Raw genomic sequence first — 23,965 nt, forward strand, 5'->3', positions numbered from 1 at the left:
CATGCTGAGTCTACAGTACCTGTACATGGACACTGACTACATGCTGAGTCTACAGTACCTGTACATGGACACTAATGTACTTTCAAGCGCTAGTCAAGTTTAGACTGAGAAAAACCGCATCTATCTCGGCAGAGCTCAAGTATCTTCCCTGCTCTCCATGTTACTTTCTGAGCCATCTCTCTGGCCCCCTGGACCTTTATAATAGCTGGTAGCTGGGCATTCTGCTTCCCCCGGGTCATCACATTAGAGTAACCTTCTCTCTATGTAGCTCTGACAGTCACACGGCGTCTTGGAGACCCTCCTGAGCCTTGCTGCCCGTCGGTTGTCTCGTTTCTGGCCTGGGATCAGGACTCCCCACTCCTCGCTCAGCCGTGTTGCCCACTGGCTTCATCTTTAGGGTTCCAAACAGTTTCCGTGTTGCTGAAGCCGAACAGATTTTTCCTGGATGCAGCTTGTGATTCCTGCTGTCAGCCCAGGTGGGGCTTCCTTTCCCTGCCATCAGCTTCTTAGGACCATTTAACCAACCCCAAATACAGCCACCCCCACAGCCTCTGTTCTGTGCTTGCTCGATGGGATCCTCGACACTTCAGAATGCCTGTGTGGCTCCTTTTGGCCTTAAGTTAGTCTTATGACCCCTGTATTTATTCATTTCACTTGGGCCTATAACTGGCATATGTACTTTCTGAGGGTGGTGAGAAACAAGCCTAATAATCTTTGTCTAGTAGGTGTTTAGTAAAGGAAATGAATAAATGTGTAACCTGATTGGCTTTACAAGTAGTTATTCTACCAAGTGAATTTTTCTTTTTTTTAATTTTTTTTAATCTACCTATTTAATTTTTTTTTTCCGAGACAGTGTTTATTACGTAGCACTAGCTGTCCTGGAACTTACTGTTTAGACCTGGCTGGCCTTGAACTCACAGAGATTCACCTGCTCAGGTGCTGGGATTAAAGGTGTGTGCTGCTATGCTCAGCAAGTCAGTTATTCCTGTATTGCTTTTGTAGTTGTAAGGATGCTAAGGAGAGATAAAATGTCCCAGTGTTTTTCAAGGTGCCCTTGCCAGGAGAGCTAACGCAGCTTATATTTTATGTGGTCTGTAAGCAGCAATGATTTGTTTTTACATTGTCAAGAATTTGCAGGAGGAGAGAATGAAGAGACGGGTGTCTGCACAAAGCTGAAAACTATCTGAGTTTTAGTCATCCTCCTCAACCCCCTGCCTCAGCACTGAGGATCAAACTCAGGGCCTCATTTACCACTTCGCTGTATTCCCAGATTCAAAAATACCCTCTGACCCTTTATGGAAGAAGTTTGCCGACGGCTAGTCTAGAAATACACCTGGTCTGCTGGGCTCGCTGCTCACTGGAGATGTAGAATTGTCTGTTTCCCTAACAGATTACCAGGCCCTCACCAGGCCGACAGCAATTCCCTCTGTGGAAAAACCACCCTTAAGCCTGGTTTCAGAAGAGTTTTGAGTGGCATGCAAATCTTCCCTGGGCTCTTTGGCACTTGACAGTATCTCCCATAGATAACCAGATACCAATGAACCATTCCTGTCCAGTAAAACCCTCCCCGGAGCCGGGAGGATCGCACAGCTGGTCCGGTTAGATGTCGTTCAGAGTGAGGCTCTTAGCGCATTGGAGGAATGTTAATTGCTAAGTGTGGGCTGAAACCAAAGGGCTTCACAATGTCCTTAAGCTGCTTTAAGTGTACACAGACCGAGAATTTTAGAATCGGAAAAGGTCTGGGAGATCATCAAGTTTAGCCCCTTAAGAGCAGGGGCCGCAAGCCAGACTGCGTGGCTCTTCCCCTTAATCCTCCTGTGTCTCAGTTTCCTCAGCTCTAAAGTGGGGCTAAGAATAGCTCCTAGTGCCGGGCTGCGACAGATGCGAACGTTTCCCACAGCAACATTCAAGCGGCAGAGCTGACTGTGGAACGGGACTCTCCGCTCATGCATGTGTTCTCAGCGTTCATGTTTCATCCGTGTTTCCAGGAGGTGTCTCACTTTACAGTTACAGACAGTGTGTAACTTTAGTGTCTAGCATCTTTCATTTAGTGTTTTTACATTTGCACACAATGTATGTTATTTTCATATTACATATAACAGCAGTTACTTTTTCTGAGGATGAACCACACTTACTTTATCCATTAGGCCTGGATGAGCCTTTGTGTTGTTCTGGCTTTTGACTGTTGATGCTGTCATAACATTTGAGGGTTAATCCTTGTTCGAGTGCCCATGTTCCGTTTTCTTAGGCCAGATCTTGGGAGTAAAGGTGTTGTGTTGGTATCCTCTAATTCTAGGCTTTAACTTTTTGAGGCATCTCTGAATTTTTGTTTTCCATGGCAACAACATTGGTCTGTAAGGGTTCTGACTTTTCTGCTCTTGTCAACATAAGCTGTTGATTATTATTATACTAATTATAGTATATACTATACTATATGTTATGTATTAGCTGTCCTATGTGGCTACTATACTATACTATTCTAGGAGAGCCCTCCTGCTGTGGCTGAAGTAGCCTTTCACTCTAGTTTGCTTTGCTTTTCTCTAGAATCAGTACTGCCAAGCAAGTGTCCCTCGTGTGCCTGTTGGCCTTTGGCATCTTTTCTTTGTAGAAATCCGTCCTCCAGTTCTTTGCCCACTTTAACATTCAGTTGGTTTTTTTTTGTTGTTGTTAAATTGTAACCAATTTTGGATATTAAACTTTTAATTAACTATATCTGAAATTTTTTCTACTGTTCTCTGGGTTGTTTTTTCCTGATGTTAATGTCCTATATAAAGTTTTAAATTTCAGTAAATTCCAATTTATTTCTTTTGTGGGCCATGCTTTGGCTGCCATAGATAAGATTCTGTTAGTTTTAAGGTCACTAGCTTTATTATTAAGGTTGTAGTTAATTTTGGGGTAATTTTACTCTTGGCTGTTAGGGTGGGTGCGTCTTCTTCTTGTTCCTCACCATCCAGTTGTTTCGACACTGTTTACGAAGAGCTTGTTTCCCCCAGAATACCCTGGCACCTTGCTGTAGATACGCTGTGAGAGTCGGTCACAGATACGTGGGTTTAATCTCTACGTTCTCAGTTCTGTTTTTTTCCTTCCTTTGGCCTCCCTTCTACTTGTACTATCTCGGTTTGCTTGTCGTTGCCTTTCAGTACATTTGGAATCAGAAAATGTGAGTCTGCTTTGTTCTCTTTTCCATATTTGTCAGCTCCCTCTGATTCCGCGTGAACTAAAGTTGGCTTTCCCCTGTCTGTAGAGACGGCAGATGGGATTTTGACAGAAAGGCATCGAGTCTGCGGATGGATCCGGTATTGTTTCTGCCTTGACAGCATCCAGAACAGGAGATGTTTTCCATTTTATTTTGGTCCAATTTGGGTATACTTTGTATTTCCTGCCTAATTGTTCTGTCTAGAACTTAGGTTGGATCATGTGCTTGATTTTTTTTCTCTCTCTCTCATTCAAGGCTAAGTATATGAATAGCCCACATTTTGTTTGTCTTTTCCTCTGTCTGTGGACTGTTGGGCTGTTTCCACTCATTGGCAATTGTGAATAAGGCTACTATGCCCACAGATACACAAATCTTAGATTCAAATCCTTGCTTTCTTTTGGGGATATATCCAGAAACACTTGCCAGAGTGCATGAAGTAATCATCTTAATATGCCACTAGATTAGTTTTGCTAATATTTTGTGGAGGATTGCAGTGTGTATATTTATAAATAGTCTTTGGTTTTCTTATGCTTTGTTTGGCTTTGATGTGAGCTTTGCAGTGATCTCTCCTTCCCCCCCTTGCCTTCCCCTCTCCTTTCTTCTCTTAAGACTTGGAGCTGGATTGCCGTTGTTATTGTCGTTCTTATTTCAGTAATTCTAGGATTACTAGCCAAGTCTTCTACATCCCCACTTTTAAACTTTTTATTTATTTCTCCTGTTAGTCTTACGGTTATTGATTTACCTTCTTTATGTGTGAAAAGTCTGCTTAGGTTTTCTTTTTCATCTTAAGTCACTTTTGGTAGTTCTTGCATTCCTACAAATTTTTACTTTTTCTAGAAACCTCCACCTGGAATTCCATAGTGGCTACACTAACTCACATCCCTCCTTTCCCTCACGTCTTTGCCAGTATTCATTATAGCAGTTACTTAGTGTTGGCTGCGTGTCTCTCACTTTGTGGATATTAACCTTTCCTGTACATTTATGAGGTTCGTATTACTGTCATTTCTGTGTTACATGCAGAGAAAACAGTCAACTGAGGTTTAGGTGACAGTCACAGATCTGGTGTATCGAGGGCTTGAGATAGAATCCTGATAGTCCGAGTCCAGAATGTCTTATGAGTCAGGGTCACAGGAAGCTCAGGCTGGCCCCAAACTGCTATGTAGCTAAGGATGACCTTGAACTTCTGATCCTCCAACCTCTACCTCCCAAGTGATGGTTACATGTATACCACTCCCTCTCTTTTGTGGGGGCTGCTGAAGGAACCCAGGGCTTCGCACATTGCTGGGCACCAACAGCTACAGCCCTGCGGCCTGTGTCCTCATTACCTACCGTTTATACTGCCTTCCTTGAGTAGCAGAGACACCTGCCTTGTTCCCACGTCACTGTGTTATACTCTTGTTAGAAATCGCAGTGTTCCTTTCTGTGAGCACAGTGAGGGAGAATTATTCTGAATGCACTTGTCCAAAAGGTTCGACAGCGGCTCCACAGAGACCGCACTAAACTTTGCGAAGTCTCTGACATTTTAAGCGGACCCGGTCTTTCATAAGCCATGTTCAAAGGCCAGTGTGGTTGATCTGCGCCTAGGTTGCTCTTCTTTCTGTTTACTTCCTTCACTGTGTCTTTCAGGGTCATTCCCACGTACAGAAGAACATCCTTCAGGTGGACCAGCACTGTGTCCGAAATTCCTACGACGTCTTCTCTCTGCTGCGGTAAGAAACTCCTTAGAGCCTCCAGGATTTGGATGGATCTCCCCTTTGTGCATCTGTGCTGGGTGTGTCGGAGCTCGAGAAGCCGTTACTCAGGCTTAGCATTTTTTAGTGAAAGTTCCATAAATTCTGTAGCTCCGGTGACTTAGGTTTATCTCCTAGGCAGAATCTTTGAAAAGCCATTTCCTCTCACTGGGCAGTGGGTTAGAGCAGTTGGAAGCTGGAGGATCTTAAAACAGAGACTGTGGTACTTGCTGGTCTGTCCTAGAAGCTGCAGAGTAAGGACATGCCAGGAACTTACCAACTGTCCCTTCCCCAGGAGAAGCCACCAGCAGCCCTAGGCATGGCTTAGGCGGTTGGCTTTGCTCGTCGTCTTAAAAGGATCCTGTATGACAGGCTGAAGGAGCTTTGGAGATATCTAGGGTCAGAGGCTTAAATACCTCGGCTCTCTGAATGTATACAGATGTCTGTATGTAAAATGTTTGGGATTAATTTTGGGAGATTGAAAAATTTTGCTTCACATGTGGTAGATGATCGGGAACATTTCCCAGGGGGCACAGTAAGCAGTGACACTCGGCCCTTGCGAGCTCAACTCAAGACTGTAGTTGAAATTTGATTTGGGTAGGGTTTTTTTTTTCTAATGTTTACCTAACACATCATAAATTTTAGACCATTACGTATCCTCTAGATTTCCTGGTGGAAGAGTCCAGAAGGGTTCTCAAAGAATGCACGCTTGTTTTATAAACACCATGCAAAGGGCCTTCTTTTGTGAGCCTCGAGTCTTCTGTTCAACGACACAGAACTTAGTCACGTGACTCTTAAGGGACAATGTCTCTAGGGCAACCACGTATGCTTGATGACATTTGACTCGTGTCTGAGAGTTGTCTTCAGTTTGACTGCTTAGGATATGTACCAAAACAGAGAGGATTTACCAATGGACCAGACATCCTTCTGAGTCTGTTGAATTGGGGACACCGTGAGTGTTAATGGAGTGTCCAGAAAGGGTTGAAATGTCAATAAACTGCTAACATTTCCTGACCTGTTTTTCTTAGTAAAATGATAGCAAGAGAGCATTTTCTTTTTAAAAAAAGATATTTTTCTAAGTATGAGACTGTGTGATCTTACCGGAGAAAAGCAAATCCCAAACCATAGGAAAGGGAGACTTGGCATAGTGCGACAGGGAAAGAGGGCACCTTAAAGGCTGCCAAGAGCTCTAGGTTATCGCAGAGAACAGGAGTAGAGAGATAGGACACCACAGGGAGTGCTGTGAGTGGGGCTGCGGGCATAGATAGCCCAGTGGAAAAGCACTTGCCTGCCATGCACGAGGTCCAGAGTTCAAGCCCTGGTACCTCTGACGTCCCTGTTGACTCCAGCTCGTTCAACCTCTCTGGCTCTTGTGATGGAGGAAGTGTGTTACTAAGTGTATACGCTATGTATGTAGCTTGTATAATTTACAGGTGTTTCCTATCACTGTTGTGGCAACTCATTGCTTCATAACAACACAGGCTCACTTTCATGTGTACATGGGTTGTGGTGGTGTATCACAGTGTGCGTGTGTGTTGTGTGTGTGTGCGTGCAGGATGGATATGCACACACACAGGGCAGAGGAAGGCATTGGAGGTTTTACTTTGTCACTTCCCTCCTGACATGTTTGATCCAGACAGGGTTTCTCACTGTAGCCTGCACCTCTGCTGGGCTGGTTGGTCAGTAAGCTCCTGGGTCCTCTGTGTCCATCCCCAGTCCTGGTTGCGGTGCTGTTAGCTACACCCAGACTTCACGACTTTCCTGTACCCACCAAACCCTTCTCCAGGTCCAAGATCCAGCTTTTCTGAGCTAGATTAAATGTCTGTTTATCAACCACTTACCCACCTGAACTGAGTGCGTCGCCCTGCATCCAGGAACTCTTCAGTTGTACTTACCACAGTTCCTGAACATTGTACAAGTTCTTTCAGACAGCAGTGGGCAGCCAGTGCTTTATTGAAAGCATTGCTCTCCCCGTAGCTTTTTGCTGTGGTAGATGTGGAATGCTTTCTGGGAAACTTGCGTCTCTCTCAGACTGCTTTTCTTTGTTCTTTTCTTTACTCAGTTAACATTGTTCCTGAATGGGATATTTTTAAAAATATATTTTCTTTTTCTGGTTCTTCTTGATTTATAACATGTTTGTTACTTGGTCTATAATTTGAAAACATGGCCACAGCTGGGCACGGTGGTATGCGCCTGTAATCCTCTCACTTAGGAGGGGCAGGCAGATGGATCAGGAGTTTATAATCATCTTCTGCTACGTGTCAAATTCAAGGCCAGCCTGGGCTACATGAGACTCTGTCTCCAACAACAACACCCACAGTGCCTGTGTTCATTAATAGCCCTTAGCTCCAGAGCGAGTCTTCTGATTCTGGCTTTTAGGAGTATAATCTCATTGTACAGGCTGGGAGGTGTAGCAGGACTCACTTGCTAACACTGAGGTAAGGTGGTTTCACGGTTGAGGCTACATAGTGAGCTTCAGGCCAGCCTGCACTATATAGTGAGACCTTGTCTCAAAATTTAAAAAAAAAAAATCTATCTTTCACTATATTGTTATACTTCTAGGATGCATAGTTTCTTTATACGTTTGCTTGTGAGTGTCATGGAAAACTAGAGAGTCTTGGTGAGTTAGGACCTTGAAACACGTAGACCAGGGCTTGCACCGAAACTACATTCTTGTGATGGGAGTTTCATATGGTTTGGTGGGAAAGCAGCTACAGTGCTCACTCTGGAGACCCTGGGCTAGTTAACACCATCCTGCAGGAGAAGCCGCATCTTCCAGAGTCCTTCCATGCTGGGTGTGGCAGTGGGAATACTCTGGAGGTGGAAGGTCCGTTTTCCAGTAAACAGACAATTAGCCCCTTTGCGCTTGTGTTTCGTGCTTTGGGATGTTCACCACAAGGTGTCAATGTTGTTCTTTAACTGACATTTGAAATGTCATTTACTTTCCAATTTGGGGGGAGCAAACGGGCAGGAGGGCTTTGGTGGCATATACATTGATGTTATGAAATGCTGTTAAAATAAGCGATTGTCTAAATCTAGCCTTTCCGGTTTCAGGAGCATGGGGGCGCTGGATTTGTTGCTGTTGTTGCCTTTGTTGTATTTTGGTGGTGGGTGCGAGTTACTGAATGGTTATGAGAGAGGAGAGGATTGATGGTGAGGGGCCTGGTGAGGTGTACTGTCTGGGATAGACATGGGATGATGCGTACTGCAGTCAGGGAAGAATCACTTCTCCGAGGGTAAAAGATTGGGGTGACCTCCTCACCCCCGTCCCTGCGCCCATTCTAGAGGGGACTGTATTGTAGTGTGGCAGCCTTTCTGCCTACTCAGTCTTTGTTCTTCCTCCTTGGAAACGCGCTGCCTTTCCCAGGTTAATATAGGCAGAGCAGCGGTGAGGCTGTGCTTCCCCGGCCCGGCCCTGGTACTGAAAGTGCTGTGATTGGAGATGGCTCAGTGGTTAAGATCACTTACTGCTCTTGCAGAGGACCCAGGTTTTGTTTCTGGCACCCACTAGGTGGCTCATGGCCAACCATCTTCTGTAACTCAGTTCTAGGAAATCCGGTTCCACTTTTGACCTTCATGGGCTCCTACACACATGGTACGTGCACACGTGCGCGCACATACACACACATACACACACACACGCACGCACGCACGCACACACACACACACACACACACACACACATGCACGCACACGCTCAGTCACACAGGCGTAGAATACATCTTAAAGAGAACTGGGCCAGGTATGCCGGGGTTAAAGGTGTGCACCACCTCGCCTGGCCGAGCACTGAGGATGGTGATCCAACCCTTCTTCCATACGATGTCACGAGGATGGTGATCCAACCCTTCTTCCATACGATGTCGCTTATGTGGTAAAATCCACTCTTTTGCCTGTTTCATAGATGAGGAAGTTGAAACACAAGGCAGTTAGTAGCTTACTCACGGTCACAGAGCTGGTTCGTGTGAGAGCCTCTCTTCAGACTCAGGTGTTCTGGGCTCAGACCCCACCCAGCTTTGCCAGCAGTCTGTCTTACTGCTTTGCAGTCCCCGGCTACTTCAGTGCTGGTCCCTGCCATGTCCTGCCAGAGCCGTTTGTCAACGGGCGCATCGGAACTGTCACTTTGAGCCATTATGTGCAGGATGAAGTTCACACTCACCGTGGTGTTCAAAGGCCACTGAGAACACACCTCCTTGGAACGATCGTCTTATTTCCAGTGCCCCACTCATCTGTGATTAATAGCTGTCATTTATGGAGCACGTACTGAGTTCAAGGTAGCCCTTCACTCCTCAGCAGCCCCACACCGGGAGCTCTGTGTTCGATTGATCGTTGTATCAGCCCCGCCACACGGGTATCACATATGAAGGCTGTCTCAGCATACAGATTAGCAGGTTTCATTATGACATTTTTTATTCACAGTTTTGGTTGATTCCCCTCCCACCTGCTACTAGCTCCTCTGCCTGTCTCCCTCATACCTTCCCATTCCCAGCATGTCACATGGTATCTCACCTGTCACGACGTACTTCACCTCTCCCAGGCCATTCTAGTTTCTTATCCTTGTTCCTCACCCTTCATCAATCCCCGGATGTAAATGCTGTTTCTCCTGAGTGGCTCTCGGGCTCTCCAGGCTACAAAGGCCAAGGCGAGTGTTGAAAGTCTCCTCAGACCCAGGGCCGTACTGCCCCTCCTCTCTTTGCCCTGTGCCATCCCGTGAGTTTTCAGAAATCCATGACTTGTAACCTTTCCCTTTTCTGTATGGTTTTCTGAAAGGCCTTCATTTGCCCTCTAGAGATAAGTTCCCGTCCCTCCTTGGGGAACTCTTTTCACCTCTAAACTTTGTTTCAGAAGTGACCAGCTGTCTAATAGAAGTTATTCTGCGAGTAATCTCAGAGACCGTGGGGCAAGAGCGTAGGAGTCGGTCTTTAAATGCAGACGTGACTCTCAGCTTTTAGGTGGGGAAGCCTCGTTTCCTTTCTCTCATCAGTGTGTCGTCTCTGGGGGACAATGGCAGCCACAGACAGTTCAGAGCTCCACATGCCACAAAGTCGATGCAGTCAAAGTCATGCTTCTCTGCCCAAGGCGGAGATGAGCCTCTTCTCCGGGGTCTCTGTGCTAACGTCAAGTCAGCTGGCGGAGAATGGAGGGGTTGTATTAAGATTTCTTGCTTTACAATATCATGGAAAAGGGATGGGGGCGGGGAGAGGCCCCACTTCATTCCTTAGGGAGGCAGACACAGAAAGACAGAGGGCTTCCTCCCTCCCTCAGCGCCCTCATCTCCATCCTGTATCCTTGACTCAAGGCATTGTACTAATGGCGTCTGTGTTAGGAGCCGCAGTGGAAAGGCTTATCCAGGTCCCTGGCTGAGTGCTAAAGCCAGCTTGATAGCCATCGGCCAGGTTCCAGTGCGTGTGCATTTCCCATCAGGCCCCATGGTTGTTAAGTCGTCAGCGGAAAAGAACAGTGGGGAGCAGAGACACAGGATAAGTTTTTAGAAAGATTCTCAGTCAGAATATAAAGTTTTGGTATTCTATGCAAGTGTGGGTAAAACACAATTTGTATTTATGTCTAATTACATATTTCTTTTATTTTAAAATTTTTTTCCTTTTCTCTCTACATAATATAGATATATCTGTGCTTGTATATGTATTCCTAAAGGAACACATATTGTAGAAATAAGATTTTAATAAATATCACTGTAATTTTAAGTGATTCCCCCTTTGCTCTTTGGCTTTTAAACTCCCTTCTCCCATTCCTTGCCAGAAAACCACCCAGACTCGGAACACGGCTGATCTCTAGTCACCCGGCACTGTCAGCAGCCCCTGTCCATGTTTTTCCCATGCTCTTGGTGTGCATGCCATTTTATCATGTGTGAATATGGTTTTAATTACCGATTTACAAAATTGGAATGGAAAGTGTGTATAGCACTGATTCTGCATCCTGGCTTTCTTACTTCACACTGCATATGCAAACTCCCCCGATTCATTCTTTAATGACTTAAAAATCACCCGGGTGGAGCTGAACCACATTTATTCCACTGTTATCCCTTTCTTTATTTTCACATGTTCTTAAAATGAAACTTTTTTTTGCAACCCAAAGATCAAGAAATGAAACATTTACAGAGTTACTTTAAGCTACCATTTCAACCACTTAAGACAATAGATATTTTAGTTCTGTAGATGGCTGTGCTGTGTTAGTTGGGTCTTCCCCTGTGAGTTTCTTTTTATTTTAGTTTGTTTTTTAAAATCAGCTTTTTTAGCTGGGCGGTGGTGGTGCACGCCTTCGCCTTTAATCCCAGCACTCTGGAGGCAGGGTAGCCTTGAACTCTGTGAGTTCAAGGCCAGCCTGGTCTACAGGGCAAACCCTTTCCCGATTTGTGACTTTGTTTTGTTTTCTTTCTTTCTTTCTTTCTTTCTTTCTTTCTTTCTTTCTTTCTTTCTTTCCTTATTTATTTATTTATTTAGTTATTTATTTATTTATTTATTTATTTATTTTTGGTTTTTCGAGACAGGGTTTCTCTGTAGCTCTGGAGCCTGTCCTGGAACTAGCTCTTGTAGACCAGGCTGGTCTTGAACTCACAGAGATCCGCTTGCCTCTGCCTCCCAAGTGCTGGGATTAAAGGCGTGCGCCACCACCGCCCGGCTTTGTTTTGTTTTATAAAGTATAACCAGGATTATCTGTGTGACCATTGGATTGGAATGACCCCCCTGGAGCCTGTAAGGGTCACCAGTGGGCACAGTGGAACACGCACCACCTTGGATAGACATTTACTGGTTTGCCCTGATTCTGGTTTGTTAATGTTTGCTCTGCCAGTGTGCACAGTGCTGAGTGTGTGTGTGTGTGTGTGTGTGTGTGTGTGTGTGTGACATAACAGACACACACTCGTAGTTTTAGATATTTTATTTCTGTGTGTTAGAATCTTAGGAGTGGGGTTTGTTTTAATTATTTATTTTTACTTTATGTGCACTGGTGTTTGGCCTGCATGTGTGTCTGTGAGGGCATTGGATCCCCTGGAGGCTGAGTTACAGGCAGTTGTGAACTGACATGCAGGTGCTGCGAACTGAGCTCAGGTCCTCTGGAAGAGCAGTCGGTGCTCTTAACTGCTGAGCCATCTCTCCAGCTCCCTTAATGGAAAATTTTGATTAACTGAATTTTCGTATTAACTTTGGGAGAACTATCGTTCATGTGTTAGTGTTCCTATCTAAGTTATGTCTTTATCTTGGCCCCTTTCGCTCATATTTCATTTCTTCAGTAACATTTTGTTGTTTTTCTTCATGTGATCATTTGCCTTTGTATTAAATTTGCTCTTAACTATGTTAGAGAATTTTGTGTATTTTATTTTATATAAAATAGCCACGCATTTGCATGAAAATATACCTATTTTAACTATAACTTTCATTTCTGTTCTTGTGTGCATATTGCTACTTTAGGAAAAAGCTATAATTTAAGGAAATCTGATTCTCAGTTATTATAGCCAATCATTCATCTTCTTATTCATCCCCCTCCCAACCTTTTCCTGACACGCATGCATTGCCAGGCGTGGCTTCTTGTTTTCTGAGGAAAGTCCTCTCTTGGTTTGCTTGGATACACACTGTCCTTCAAGGATGTGAAAGAATACACCTGGAGACCATGGCAGTGTCCACCTGCAGTGCCAGCACTCGGGCAACTGAGGCAAGAGGATCTCCATGGGATGTTCATAGAAAGTGGGAACATAGAGTCGTTCCAAAGCCCTGTGAAGGCTTCTTGGCTTAGCATAAAAGTTAATTTCCAAACGTTACTAACGTGGCGAGTGAAGATGAAGGTCAGCGGGAAGAGCTGAAGAGCATCGTTGGGGAGCAGTGAAGTCGTGGAGAGGCTTCTGCCCGAGACGCTCTCTGTCTCCGCCTGCCCCAGCGCGCCTGCCCCAGCGCGCCTGCCCGGGCTTGGGTCCACACGGTCACTTGACTAAGGCGACTTTGTTTAAGATGTCACTGCGAATTAAGGCTTCTCCATCACACCCCTCACGGCTGCCTTGTAAGACCATTCTCGCTGTGCCAGGCATGTTCTAAGGCAGCTTTCCAAAGGTTAGTGATTTCACCTCGTGTCTGTGCCAACGAAAATAACCAGTTACCATTAAACACCACCCCGCCCATGACTTGATTTCACATCCAGTTTTATTAAGAGAATGTATCAGAGTTCGTGGAAGACTTAATCCCCTGTGCGCATCAGGACATCACAGTGGCCTTGCTACCACCCTTTTGTTCTAAAGGTGAATGCTTCACCTTTGAAGAAAATCAGCTTAACGTGTTATCTGTTGACAGTGAGTTCCTATAACCTTGTTCCTGCAATTGACTCTTTATGGCTGGAAACACTCTATTAACATGAGCAGCCAAGTTCTACTTCGGGGACTTAGATGCTAGAGAACAGATTAACAGGTCTAGCAAGCAAACAGTCTCTTCATTCATTGAAAGCTGGTAATCATTTCTAAGTGTTTTATGTTCTAGACATATCAGAATTCTTTCTTTTCCTGCAAAAGGCCTATGGAGGGGTCAAGGAAGGAAAGTAGTATCCGAGCAAGAATATGAACAGTATTCAGTGCTAAATTTTTTGCGTACCTTTATTTTTAAATCTTTTGTTTTTTGTTTTTAAATTTGTGTGAATGCCTGTATGTGTACCATGTGCATACCTGGTTGCCCAAGGATGCCTGACAAGGGCATCAGAAATCCTGGAACTAGAGTTACAGACTGTTGTGAGGTGCCATGTGGGTGCTGGGAACCAAACCTAGGTCTTCTGCAAGAGCAGAAGCTAAGCCATCTCTTTAGTTTCTGCTTACTATTATTATTATTATTATTATTATTATTATTATTATTATTATTATTATGATGATGATGATGATGATGATGATGATGATGATGAGCGTGTGGGTCCCAAGTTATTCAGGTAGGAAGTCGCAGAGAGCCTGCAGGCAGATAACAAAGACTTTCCTATTGGATTCTCCGTTTAGCTCTCCTGACACACCTCTCTCTTGTTGAATCCTCCCAGCAGCGCTCCTGAGCGAAATGTCTTTGGTGGTACACCCGAACTTTGGTGCCACAGAAACTTTCAAAGTGGGCTTTGCTGGCACATGCCACGGCGTCCCTGGGACCATGTGTCTTCCTGTGTTTTGTTGTTCCGTGTTTTTGCCCTCCCCCGGTTGGCCTCCAGCTCCTCCTCCTTGCATTCCCTGTGGAGGTAAAACTGGTGTTTGCACATTAGCGCTGGTGTTCTTTCCCTGAGATTCTTTGATTCTAGTGACAGAGTCCGATTTGAGCCTCAGAGTGGAGCTGGTATCTGGAGCCTCGAGTTCACGAAGACTTCAGTGGGAGCCAAGCAGTTGACTCAGCAGCACTGAAGAAGGAGCTAAGACTGTGTTACGGTGCCTTAGTGAAAATGTATTGTCTAGATGGGGGGTAATGGATGTTTGGACTTCATCACATCACATTGGAATATCTGCTAGAGTGGTGATTTACTTTGATGATAAAAAGCCAGGGGAGGTGGCCAGCATCATGGCTACTTCAAAGCCTTTAAGGGCTAGTTGGAATAGAGAACATTTAGCCTGGAGAAGGAACAACTTGGGGGGTATACTTGCTGTCTCTATGTATTTATTTGATTAATAACTTTATTAATGTTGTTATCGGATAACAATAAAATACACATCTGTTGAGCAAACACTCTCTTCCAGGGAAGTCATGTGCTCTGTGCTATTTATTCTGCACAAAGGGCCCCCTCCCCGTCCCTCTCCCTCCCCAATTCTTCCCCTCCCTCTCCCTTCATCTCCCTCTTCCCCCTCTCATCTTTAGGTCTCAGGAAACTGAGATCCAGAATTGGGAATTGACCCATCAGCGGTGGCACTGGGCCAGAGCCAAAGGCTTATGGTTTGATTTTCTTTCTTTCTTCCTCCACTGCTCACATTTGTAGATTTCTTTTTTTTTTTTTTTGAGCTCCTTCTGAAGGAATACAACTTGGAAGCCAAAAGTTACAGCAGAGGTATGTGTCCCTGAGAGCGAGTCTTATGCCTGCACATACCGATGCCTGAGGTGTACCAGATCCTGCCTGTCTTCACCGAGATTACATTCCAGTGGGAAATTAAGAACCAAGCAAACAACTTTGGAGTAGTTTTTATTTTTCCCCTGGTGGGCACTGATGAGAAGCAAAACCAGGGAAGAGGGTGGGGTGTGCAGATTGTTGGGTGAGGTGTTTCAGGTCAAGGAGTACTGCACCGAGAAAAAACAATTTGAACAAAAAAGACTTAAGAAAGATAAGCCAGTGGGTATCTGGAGGAAGATCATTCCAGAGAGGAGAGATCACAGGTATCAAAGCCCCTGGGGTGGGAAGGAGTTTGGTTTGTTTCAAGAACAACTCCAGCCAGGAGGTCAAGCTTACTTGAATACAATGAACAGAGTTGGCAAAGACCATATCTTCCATGGGGTTTTAGATTCCCTAACCCCCATGCGCAATATGAAGCTTGTTCAAGAACCATTGAGTAAAAGAATAGTATGATTTGTATTACTTAAAGAGTGTGATACCTGACCTGGTGGTGTGGCTCAGTGGTAGTGCCTGTAGTGGGTTTGATCCCAATGCCACAGAATAAAACATATGGACAAGATAAGACAAGGCAAATGACTGTAGCCCGGTGAGTCGGCGAGTGGCGGCACAGAGAGAAGAGAGGTCCCTGAAGACGCGCTGGAGTAACCTCTGCAGGAGATGAGGGTGTCTCAGTGGCAGGCCAGGTAAATGAAGAAAGCCGTCAGATGCCAACATGTTTTTCAAGGCATCTAACTAGACTTGCAGACTAGATGGAGGTGTATGGCATAGAAACTGGACTAAGGGAGAAGTATTTGCCCTGAATAACCAGGTGGGCTGTGGTGTTAATGACAAAAACTAATGCTTCAAGATGCCTTGGTGGGATAGGCATTATAAGAAATAAAAAGTGTGTTCATAATACACTAGGTGGCGATACCAGTGAGGCTGTTTTAATATAGATATAATTATATGTGTAACATATACATATTATTATATATAAAGATATACGTATCATATATTTTATGTAATATATAACATGTACATATGCAATGTAATATATATTTAATATATAATACAAAGGATATACTGTAATATATAATAACACATATATTTGTATATTATATATACTACATATTATATATTACATATATATTGTAATATTTATTTGATCTCAGAAATCAGTTGATGCACAATAAATAAGTTAGGCCATGAGTGTATTAATGTAGCTAGCCTGGGAAATGAATATTTATTAATTGTCTTAGGGCCAAGAAAGTAAGGCAGAGGTTGCTCTGAAGCAGCTGTTGGTGACGTGACCAACGCCACTCTCCATGCCCCAAAGAGAAAACTGCCCTGCAAAAACTCACGCCTGAGGGGCCAGCTAGTTGGAGGACCTCCACCAAAGCCCCCAGGTTTTGTTTGAGGGGTCTTCACATTTAACAGAAAAACTGAGTTGATGAGGTTGGGGTAATCTAGAACGGCATGTTCTCGAAGCATCAGTAAACTAAGTATTTTGAAGTCTGTGACCAACTGAATGCAGGTTGCTAATTGGATAAAATGAAGCATGTGACCAACTGAATACAGGTTGCTGATTGGTTATAATGAAGCATGTGACCAACTGAATGCAGTTGCTGATTGGATAGAGTGAGGACTGAGAGCATATGGTTGACTTTAGCGCCTTGGAGTGTACTGGTGACCTAGGTACTAGTGTACTAGTTTCGGTGTCATAACCAGAGTGAGAATGTGGAGAACCTGAAGACTCCTTCTGTCCAAAGGACCCCCGGAAGTGGTGCTGGTCCTGGTGACAGGAGGGGACAGGGGTGCTTTCTGCTCGCCGTATTCATTTCCCAGAGAAGATGTCTAGACTGCAGAGACAAAAGAGTCACACAACCTCAGCTGGGGTGGTGGCTTGGTCTCAGGAAGGGGCTGGGCGTGTGCTGTCACAGTATGGAGTAGCCAATATGGGGACAGTGATAGAATCCTTTGTCATGTCTGGTGATGGGGAGGAATGCTTTCTCCTCTGGTTGAGCCATCTGGCAGGTGGAAGGGATGTAAACATTTGAGGACGGGAGCCGATAGGGAGCTAGCTGTCTGGGATTATAGAATGGCTGGACCAGACATTTCCCAGTTTTACCCTCTGGTAGCTTCAGTTGTGGACCAGGCTATGAAGCTCCTGTGCCTTGTCCCTACAGTCTCCAAATAAACAGGCCTGCAGTAGAGCCTCGGGGTTTGCATTTCTAACTCTCTGTGATCAGGATGGCCCAGGGAACATGCTTGGGCCAGCCATGCATGTAGGGAGCGATCATCCAGTGTGTTGGCTGTATTCTTCCTGTGGTATTTAACTACTTGGGTCCAGAGAATTGATATCTTGCTGGCGTGAGTTCAGGGGCCAGAAGAGTGGGCTGAAGAAGTGGTTTATGACTGAGCTGAATGAGAGAGAAATGAAGACAATAAAGGAGCAGTTTTGGGACTGATGGATGGTGACAAGATGGTGGATTGGAATACTGCAGGTGTCTGGGAACATGAAGACCAGAGGTTGAGATGAATGACATTGAGGCTGGAGGTCTTTTGATTAAAATATGCAAATAAATGGATGAACTGTACTGCATGGAGGTCGAGAGTCAGGGAGGGAGAAATGCTGCATGGTCCTCTCCACGATGGAGAGAACATCAGGAGTAATGGCAGGTATGGAGGGAGAGCCGGGTGCTGAATCGGCACTGGAGGACTGTCGGTAATAGCAAGCAAGGAAACTGGCACAGTCAAATATTATGCTCTTTGACAACCCTGAGAGCTCTGAGGGAGTGGAGGAAGCCAGTAGTCTGGTAAATGGCAGAGATGTGAGGAAGCCACCTCCATCTCCAAGCTATTATACCATCATCCAATTATCCCTCTTCCCCCCCCCCCAAGGATTAGGGTCCAGTAATCTAAAAAAAGAATACTTGTAGGTTATGTGAAAATGGGTTTCATTAGCAACATTATTTCATTAGATTCAGCAACATTGTTTTGTTAGGTTCGGCAACATTGTTTCATTAGGTTCAGCAACATTGTTTCATTAGATTCAGGAACATTGTTTCATTAGGTTTAGCAACATTGTTTCATTAGGTTCGGCAACATTGTTTCGTTAGGTTCGGCAACATTGTTTCATTGGATTCTGGAACATTGTTTCATTAGGTTCCTGCCATCAGTCTTTCCATTTTGTTTCAGGAAGCTCTCCCCAAGCAAAAGAGCAGAGAGCCCTGCTTCATGAGGACCCACCCCAGGGCACATTTGGCCAGTGGGACTCTGGAAGGAGACTGAGTAAATAGGTGGGCTTAAGCCTCATGGCGCCTCCTGCTTTGCCCTATATTTAACTCTTGATCTCAGCTTGCTCTATTACTTTGGGCTTTATCCTGTTGAGGAAGAGGAAGGAGGGGAAGCATCACTTACAAGTGGTGTGTTAGTCTTTCTGTTTCCATGACAAAATACAAGTAGACAAAAGACAAGTAGCCAGAGGGAGAAAAATGTATTTTGGTTCTAGTTCCAGCTGTAGCCACTGTGTACAGCATCACCGGGGGCCTGCGGGAGGGCACATCATGACGTGGGAGCTGTCGAGGAAGCTTTTCACCTTATCCTGGCTGGAAGAGGAGGTTGTAGGGGAGGCGGCTTTCATTATCTCTATCTGAAGCCTGTGGCATAGTGCCATCCACGTTTAGGGTGTGTACCCCCTCACTTAATCCTTCCTGGAAACGCCTTCCTTCCGGGACACCCAGGTTTGCTTTACTAATCCCATAGGACCATCTAAATTGAATCAAACTGACAGTCATGATGATCTCAGGTCCTCCCCTTGTCAAGGTACATCCCAAACATCTCCTTAAATCATAGTGTTCTGCCTCCAAATGACTCATACCCATACCTTAGCACAAAAGGCATCAGTTTATCTCCAAAGGCCCCTATATCTTTAATAGCTTCTGCATTGTTCGGAAGCTCTGAGTCCAAAGTTTCCTCGTGACTCGTGATCATGATTAGCTATGATGTGTTGTGAAATAAGAAGACAAGTCACATGCATCCAGGATATAGTGGCATGGTGTACGTGTTCCCATCCTGGAATGGAAGGATAGGAAAACATTAAGACAAGGCAGGATTGGACCAAAGCAAGGTGGATAGCCAGCCAGCACGGCAGTCAGTGAATCCTGCAGCTTCATATCCAGCATCTGAGGCACAATGATGTGATAGGAATTCCCAAAGGCTTGCAGTGCTCAAGGCCATGCTCTTAAAATGGCCTTACCATTACCTGCAGCCTTCCTCAGCTGACGTTCTGTGTCCCTCTCATCTCTGATTTCTTAGCGTCCCCGTTGTGTCTTCAGTTTCACTCCTACAGCTTCACACATCACCCCCTTGGGACGCCTCAGCCCGCCACATTCCATCTGATCTCCTAGGTCTTCCTCTGAAGTCTAGAAGCAAGCCTCTCTCTGAGCTTCTTAGCCTCTTATTCTATATGGATACATGGCGAGGTATGTAATGATGAAATCTGCGTTGGTTACCAGTTTGAAGAGTAGCCTAGACCCCTTTCACCATGGCTGCAGCAGTGCCTGGGTGGCTGGACACAGCCATTTCCAGATGGCTAGCTGGCCTCATGACGGCAACAGTCTATTCAAAGTGGAGTTGTTTTGGTTTTTGGTTATGGGGATTAAAGCTAGGGCCTCGCATATGCTAAGTGCTCCTAGCCTTCAGAGTCTTTCCAAGTTAGCTAACATGGTTTCATCCTGTCTACAGGATCTAGTTAAATTCTCACATGTTAAGGCATTCTTCCTAATGTCCACATGCAATATGGCTTCTTTTCAGTGGCCCTAGCCTTCCTCAGTCCCAACTCTCTTTATCGGCAAGCTGCAAGGTTTTCAAATCCTTTTGCTCTGCTTTTTGCTCTCAGTTCTCACTATAAACTTGAGTAAATCTGGCAGTCATTCAATGCCAAAACCTGAATGATGAACTGACTATATTTCCCTTGCCTTATTAGTCTGTTACCCTTCAGTTTAGCCTAAAAGTCTCAGTACCCTGAAAAATTGTAGCCAGGGTCTTCTAACAATATAATATAATATTGAATGTCCTCGAGTCCAGTTCCCATCCGAAATCCCTGTGAAATCCCAGCCTGAAAGTTCTGCTTGCAGCAGCACTCACTTACTTAAGTCTTTCCTGCGAACCAGTTCTAAGGCTGAAAGCATGATGTGATCAGGGCTTAGTCTCAGCGGTGTCCCTGCTCCCAGGACTAATCTTCTGTGTTAGTTTTTCCATTGCTGCGATCAAATAACTGGGAGAAACCGTTGAAGGGTAGGAAGATTTATTTTGCTTTATGGGGTTCAGAGGTGTCAGTCCATGACCACTGACTCCATTACTGTAAGCACAAGGGGAGGCATGGTGACAGTGGTCGCTTGGAGGAGCAAAGCTCTTGGTAGCAGGAAGCAAAGACATAGTGTTCTGTGCTAAGGGCATTCTCTCCTTTCTCCAGCGTATTCCATTAGGGCCCAGGGTGTGGGATGGTGCCACCCACATCCAGGGTCTTCCCTGTTGGGGATTTCTTTCTGGAACTGGCCCCACAGACACACCAGAGACGAGCTTTACTGGTGTTCCAGGAGCATCCAGTTCAGTAGTGAGCAGTCACGCGCAGTGATGGAATTCTCCATTCAGTTAGTCTCTGCGAGCACGGGGACCAGTTTTACTCCTTGCCATACAGTAGGCACACACAAAACAACTGGGACCTTATCAGGCAGTGCAAAGATCAGAAGAGTGAGCCAGGAAGCAGCAAGAAGAATGGCAAGGCTTCCGGATGCCTCTGCTCTATGAAGCCTGCGAGGGTACCTTTTTGTCTTTTACAAGCCTGCTATGTGCTGGACACAAAAAGGTATCTCTATAGCCTTGGATGTGTTGGATCTGTGGTAGACTAGGCTGGCCTTGAACTCATAGTTATCTGCCTACCTTTGCCTCTGGAGTGCTAGGATTAAAGGTGTGCTCCTCCAGGCCTGGCTGCCTTAGTCCTTTTCAGGTGCCCTCTGCCGGGATGCATAGGTCCGGTGCCCTCTGTGCTTAGTGAGGCCCTTGCATCTGCTCAGACTGCAGCACAGCTCCAGTTGGTTGTTGTTGATTTGATCAGAGAGCTGTGAGCTGTGTGATCCTAACACTTCTTCGGGCTTCAGAGCTGAACCCTGCAGCGGGTGAATAGCTGACATCAGACAATGCGTTTCCAAGACTGAAAGCAAATTTCTTGCTTACTGATCCCTCGAGTCATAAACCATTGTTATGGAACTGTTTATACAGAGAACACAGACAAAGCGACTGGCATAATTACTCTCAGAACACATCCTTTTACCCACACTCTGTCAGGCTTGCCAGTTTTGAAGCCTCAACATGAAGCCGTCCCGTATCCTTGGAAACCGTGACTTCTCAGTGCCTGCTTTTCAGCCACAGTTTTCCTTTTAATTTAAGTAGATTTTGATGGGAGAAAGAAGTTGTCATGTGGAATTACTTTGTGGAGTCATTTGAATAGACTTGAAACATCGTTTACACATAAGTAAACTCACTAGTCTGAAAGATACCCTGGCAAGGCGTGGTGTTCTCTCCCCACCAAAGGCACGGTATGTGCCCAGGCCCTTCAAGGCGAAATGCATGCCGGTATCTGCAGGTTAGCCTGCATGCTACAGCCCTGCACTCTGCTGAGGAGGTGGCACAGGCTCTCTGATAGGAAGCAAATGGGAAAGACACTGTTTTCCTTCAACTTTTTTCTTTTGAAACTTTCGTGGGTTCTCATCAAAAGTTTCTTTTCTAAATGAATTTTTGTGAGTTGTATTTGTTGCAGCACAGATGAAGTTGAGGTCTGTTTTCTAATTTTCCCATCTCTCGATACCGCTATCTAAGTCAAGATTGATGGGTGTGAGCAGTTTGATTGTCACCGGCCTTCGTGTGTTGTTCGTCCCCTGAGCAGAGATTATGGCAGTTGTGCTGGCTCCTGTGTAGATGAGATGCCGGCCTTCCACACAGCCAAGCTGCACACACAGGGCAGTGAAGAGGCCCAAGGTGGTCTCAGGAACTTCCTGGGGACAATGGTAAACAACCCTCCTGCCCCCTAAAAATTAAAGTGGACTCATAGTATACCATTTTTAAAAAATCAGACTCTAAAATAAAAAGATGGAGACTCCTATCCTGCCCTCCCCCACTTTGCCCCATTTTTACCCCTTAGCGGCAGCCGCCTTTAACTCTTTCTGTTTTGACTTATGGTGGTTATCTGGAGAACTTGACGCCAGTTTCTCTGTTTCTGTTATTTGACAAATGAACTTTAGATAATGTGCTCTCGGCTTTGGAGCACGGGGGATAAGGAATTCAGTAAGTTTACCTTCCTCCCACTGTCTCTCTCCCTCAACTTCTGTCTTGTTCAAAGTCATGCGTTTTACACAATCAAGTTTTAAAAGTAATTTTACACTCGATAATATTGTAATCAGCCATTGTCTTGTCTGTACACGCACTGGAAATAGAGCCCCGGGGACCCCCTGCCCCCTGCGTTGTCTACAGTAAATGTTGATGCACTGACTCCAGAGCAGCTTCCAAAGAGCCAAGACCAGGGATTGCAACAAAAGATAGACTTTTTAAAAGATTTAAAATTTTTAGTTATGTGTATTGTATGCCTGTGCATGTGTGTGCATGCGTGTTTGCCTTTATGCATGTGCGTGTGTATGTGTGTACATGCACATGCATGCATGCATGCATGCATGCTGGGTATATGAGTGCAGATGCCCATGGAGGCCAGAGGCATGGGATCCCCCTGGTGCTGGAGTTGCATGTCGTTGTAAACTCCCCAGCATGGGTCCTCTGCAAGAGCAGTCCATACTCCTGACCACTGAGCCATCTCTCCAGCCCCTGAATCCATTTTTTTGGCTATGCTTTTATTCATTTGCTTGTTGATAAGGGACAAAGACTGCTTCTCATGTTTGGATATTTGAATTCCAAATGTGTGTGTGTGTGTGTGTGTGTGTGTGTGTGTGCAACATTTAATGTTTTGCTTGAAAATTGAAGTAGGATATTGCCTCCTTTATTTAGCAGAACCCATGTAGATTGCTTGCCCCTGTGTCTAGTGCTCATACACCACTCCGTCTTTCTCTAAATAGTGTTAATAAGCCAGTATATAGTTGGCCATTTCATGTCACCAACAGGGAAAACATTCAGGCTAGGCTTAGAAACTGTCAGCTCTTGTGTAGTCTAGAAATCGTGCTGATCCAAGTCCTCAGTGGCTTATACATCACAATTTAGTGATAGAGCTGGCATTGAAAATTCATTCTCAAATTAGTCACTGTACTGGGTGGTTTGTGTGTCAATTTGACACAAGCTGTGGAGTCATCAGAGGAAGAAGACCCGGCTGAGGAAACGCCTCCTTGAGATCCAGCTGTGAGGCATGTTCTCATCTAGTGACCAATGGGGGAGGGCCAACCCATGGTGGGCGGTGCCATTCTAGAGCTGCTGGTCCTGGATTCTATAAGAAGGTGGGCTGAGCAGGCCATGAGAAGCAAGCCAGTAAGCAGCACTCCTCCATGGCCTTTGCATTCGCTCCTGCCTCCAAGATCCTGCCCTGCTTGAGTTCCTGTCCTGACTTCCTTCAGTGATGAACAGCAATGCTGAAGTGTAAGCCAAATAAACTCTTCCTCCTCAACTTGATTTTTGGTCATGGTGTTTCACCACAGCAATAGAAGCTCTTACTAAGAGAGTTACTTTATGAATTATCACTGGGAGACACCCGATCTTCAGAAATAAGTCCTGCTTGGTGTAGTCACTGGATGACGTTGTGTGAATGGACCTCCACCAGCCATTGGTGGGTGTGCCGTCTTCCACCAGCCGTTGGTGGGTGTGCTGTCTTCCACTCGCTATTGGTGGGTGTGCTGTCTCTCTAGCTGTTGGTGGGTGTGCAGTCTCTCTCTAGCTATTGGTGGGTGTGCTGTCTCTCTAGCTGTTGGTGGGTGTGCCGTCTCTCTCTAGCCATTGGTGGGTGTGC

The 23,965-nt window shown here is 45.3% G+C and overlaps 1 protein-coding gene across 1 annotated transcript in view; it reads left to right on the top strand.

The window, feature by feature from the left end:
- Uvrag (UV radiation resistance associated) overlaps window positions 1-23,965 on the top strand; it is a 224,483-nt gene that overhangs the window by 53,759 nt on the left and 146,759 nt on the right. The window contains exon 6 of the mRNA XM_005357528.2: window positions 4,823-4,905. Coding sequence (XP_005357585.1) covers window positions 4,823-4,905 — 83 coding nt within the window. The remainder of the gene's footprint in view (window positions 1-4,822; window positions 4,906-23,965) is intronic.

This window comes from Microtus ochrogaster, chromosome 22 (assembly GCF_000317375.1).
Source record: "Microtus ochrogaster isolate Prairie Vole_2 chromosome 22, MicOch1.0, whole genome shotgun sequence".
Taxonomy (NCBI): Eukaryota; Metazoa; Chordata; class Mammalia; order Rodentia; family Cricetidae; genus Microtus; species Microtus ochrogaster.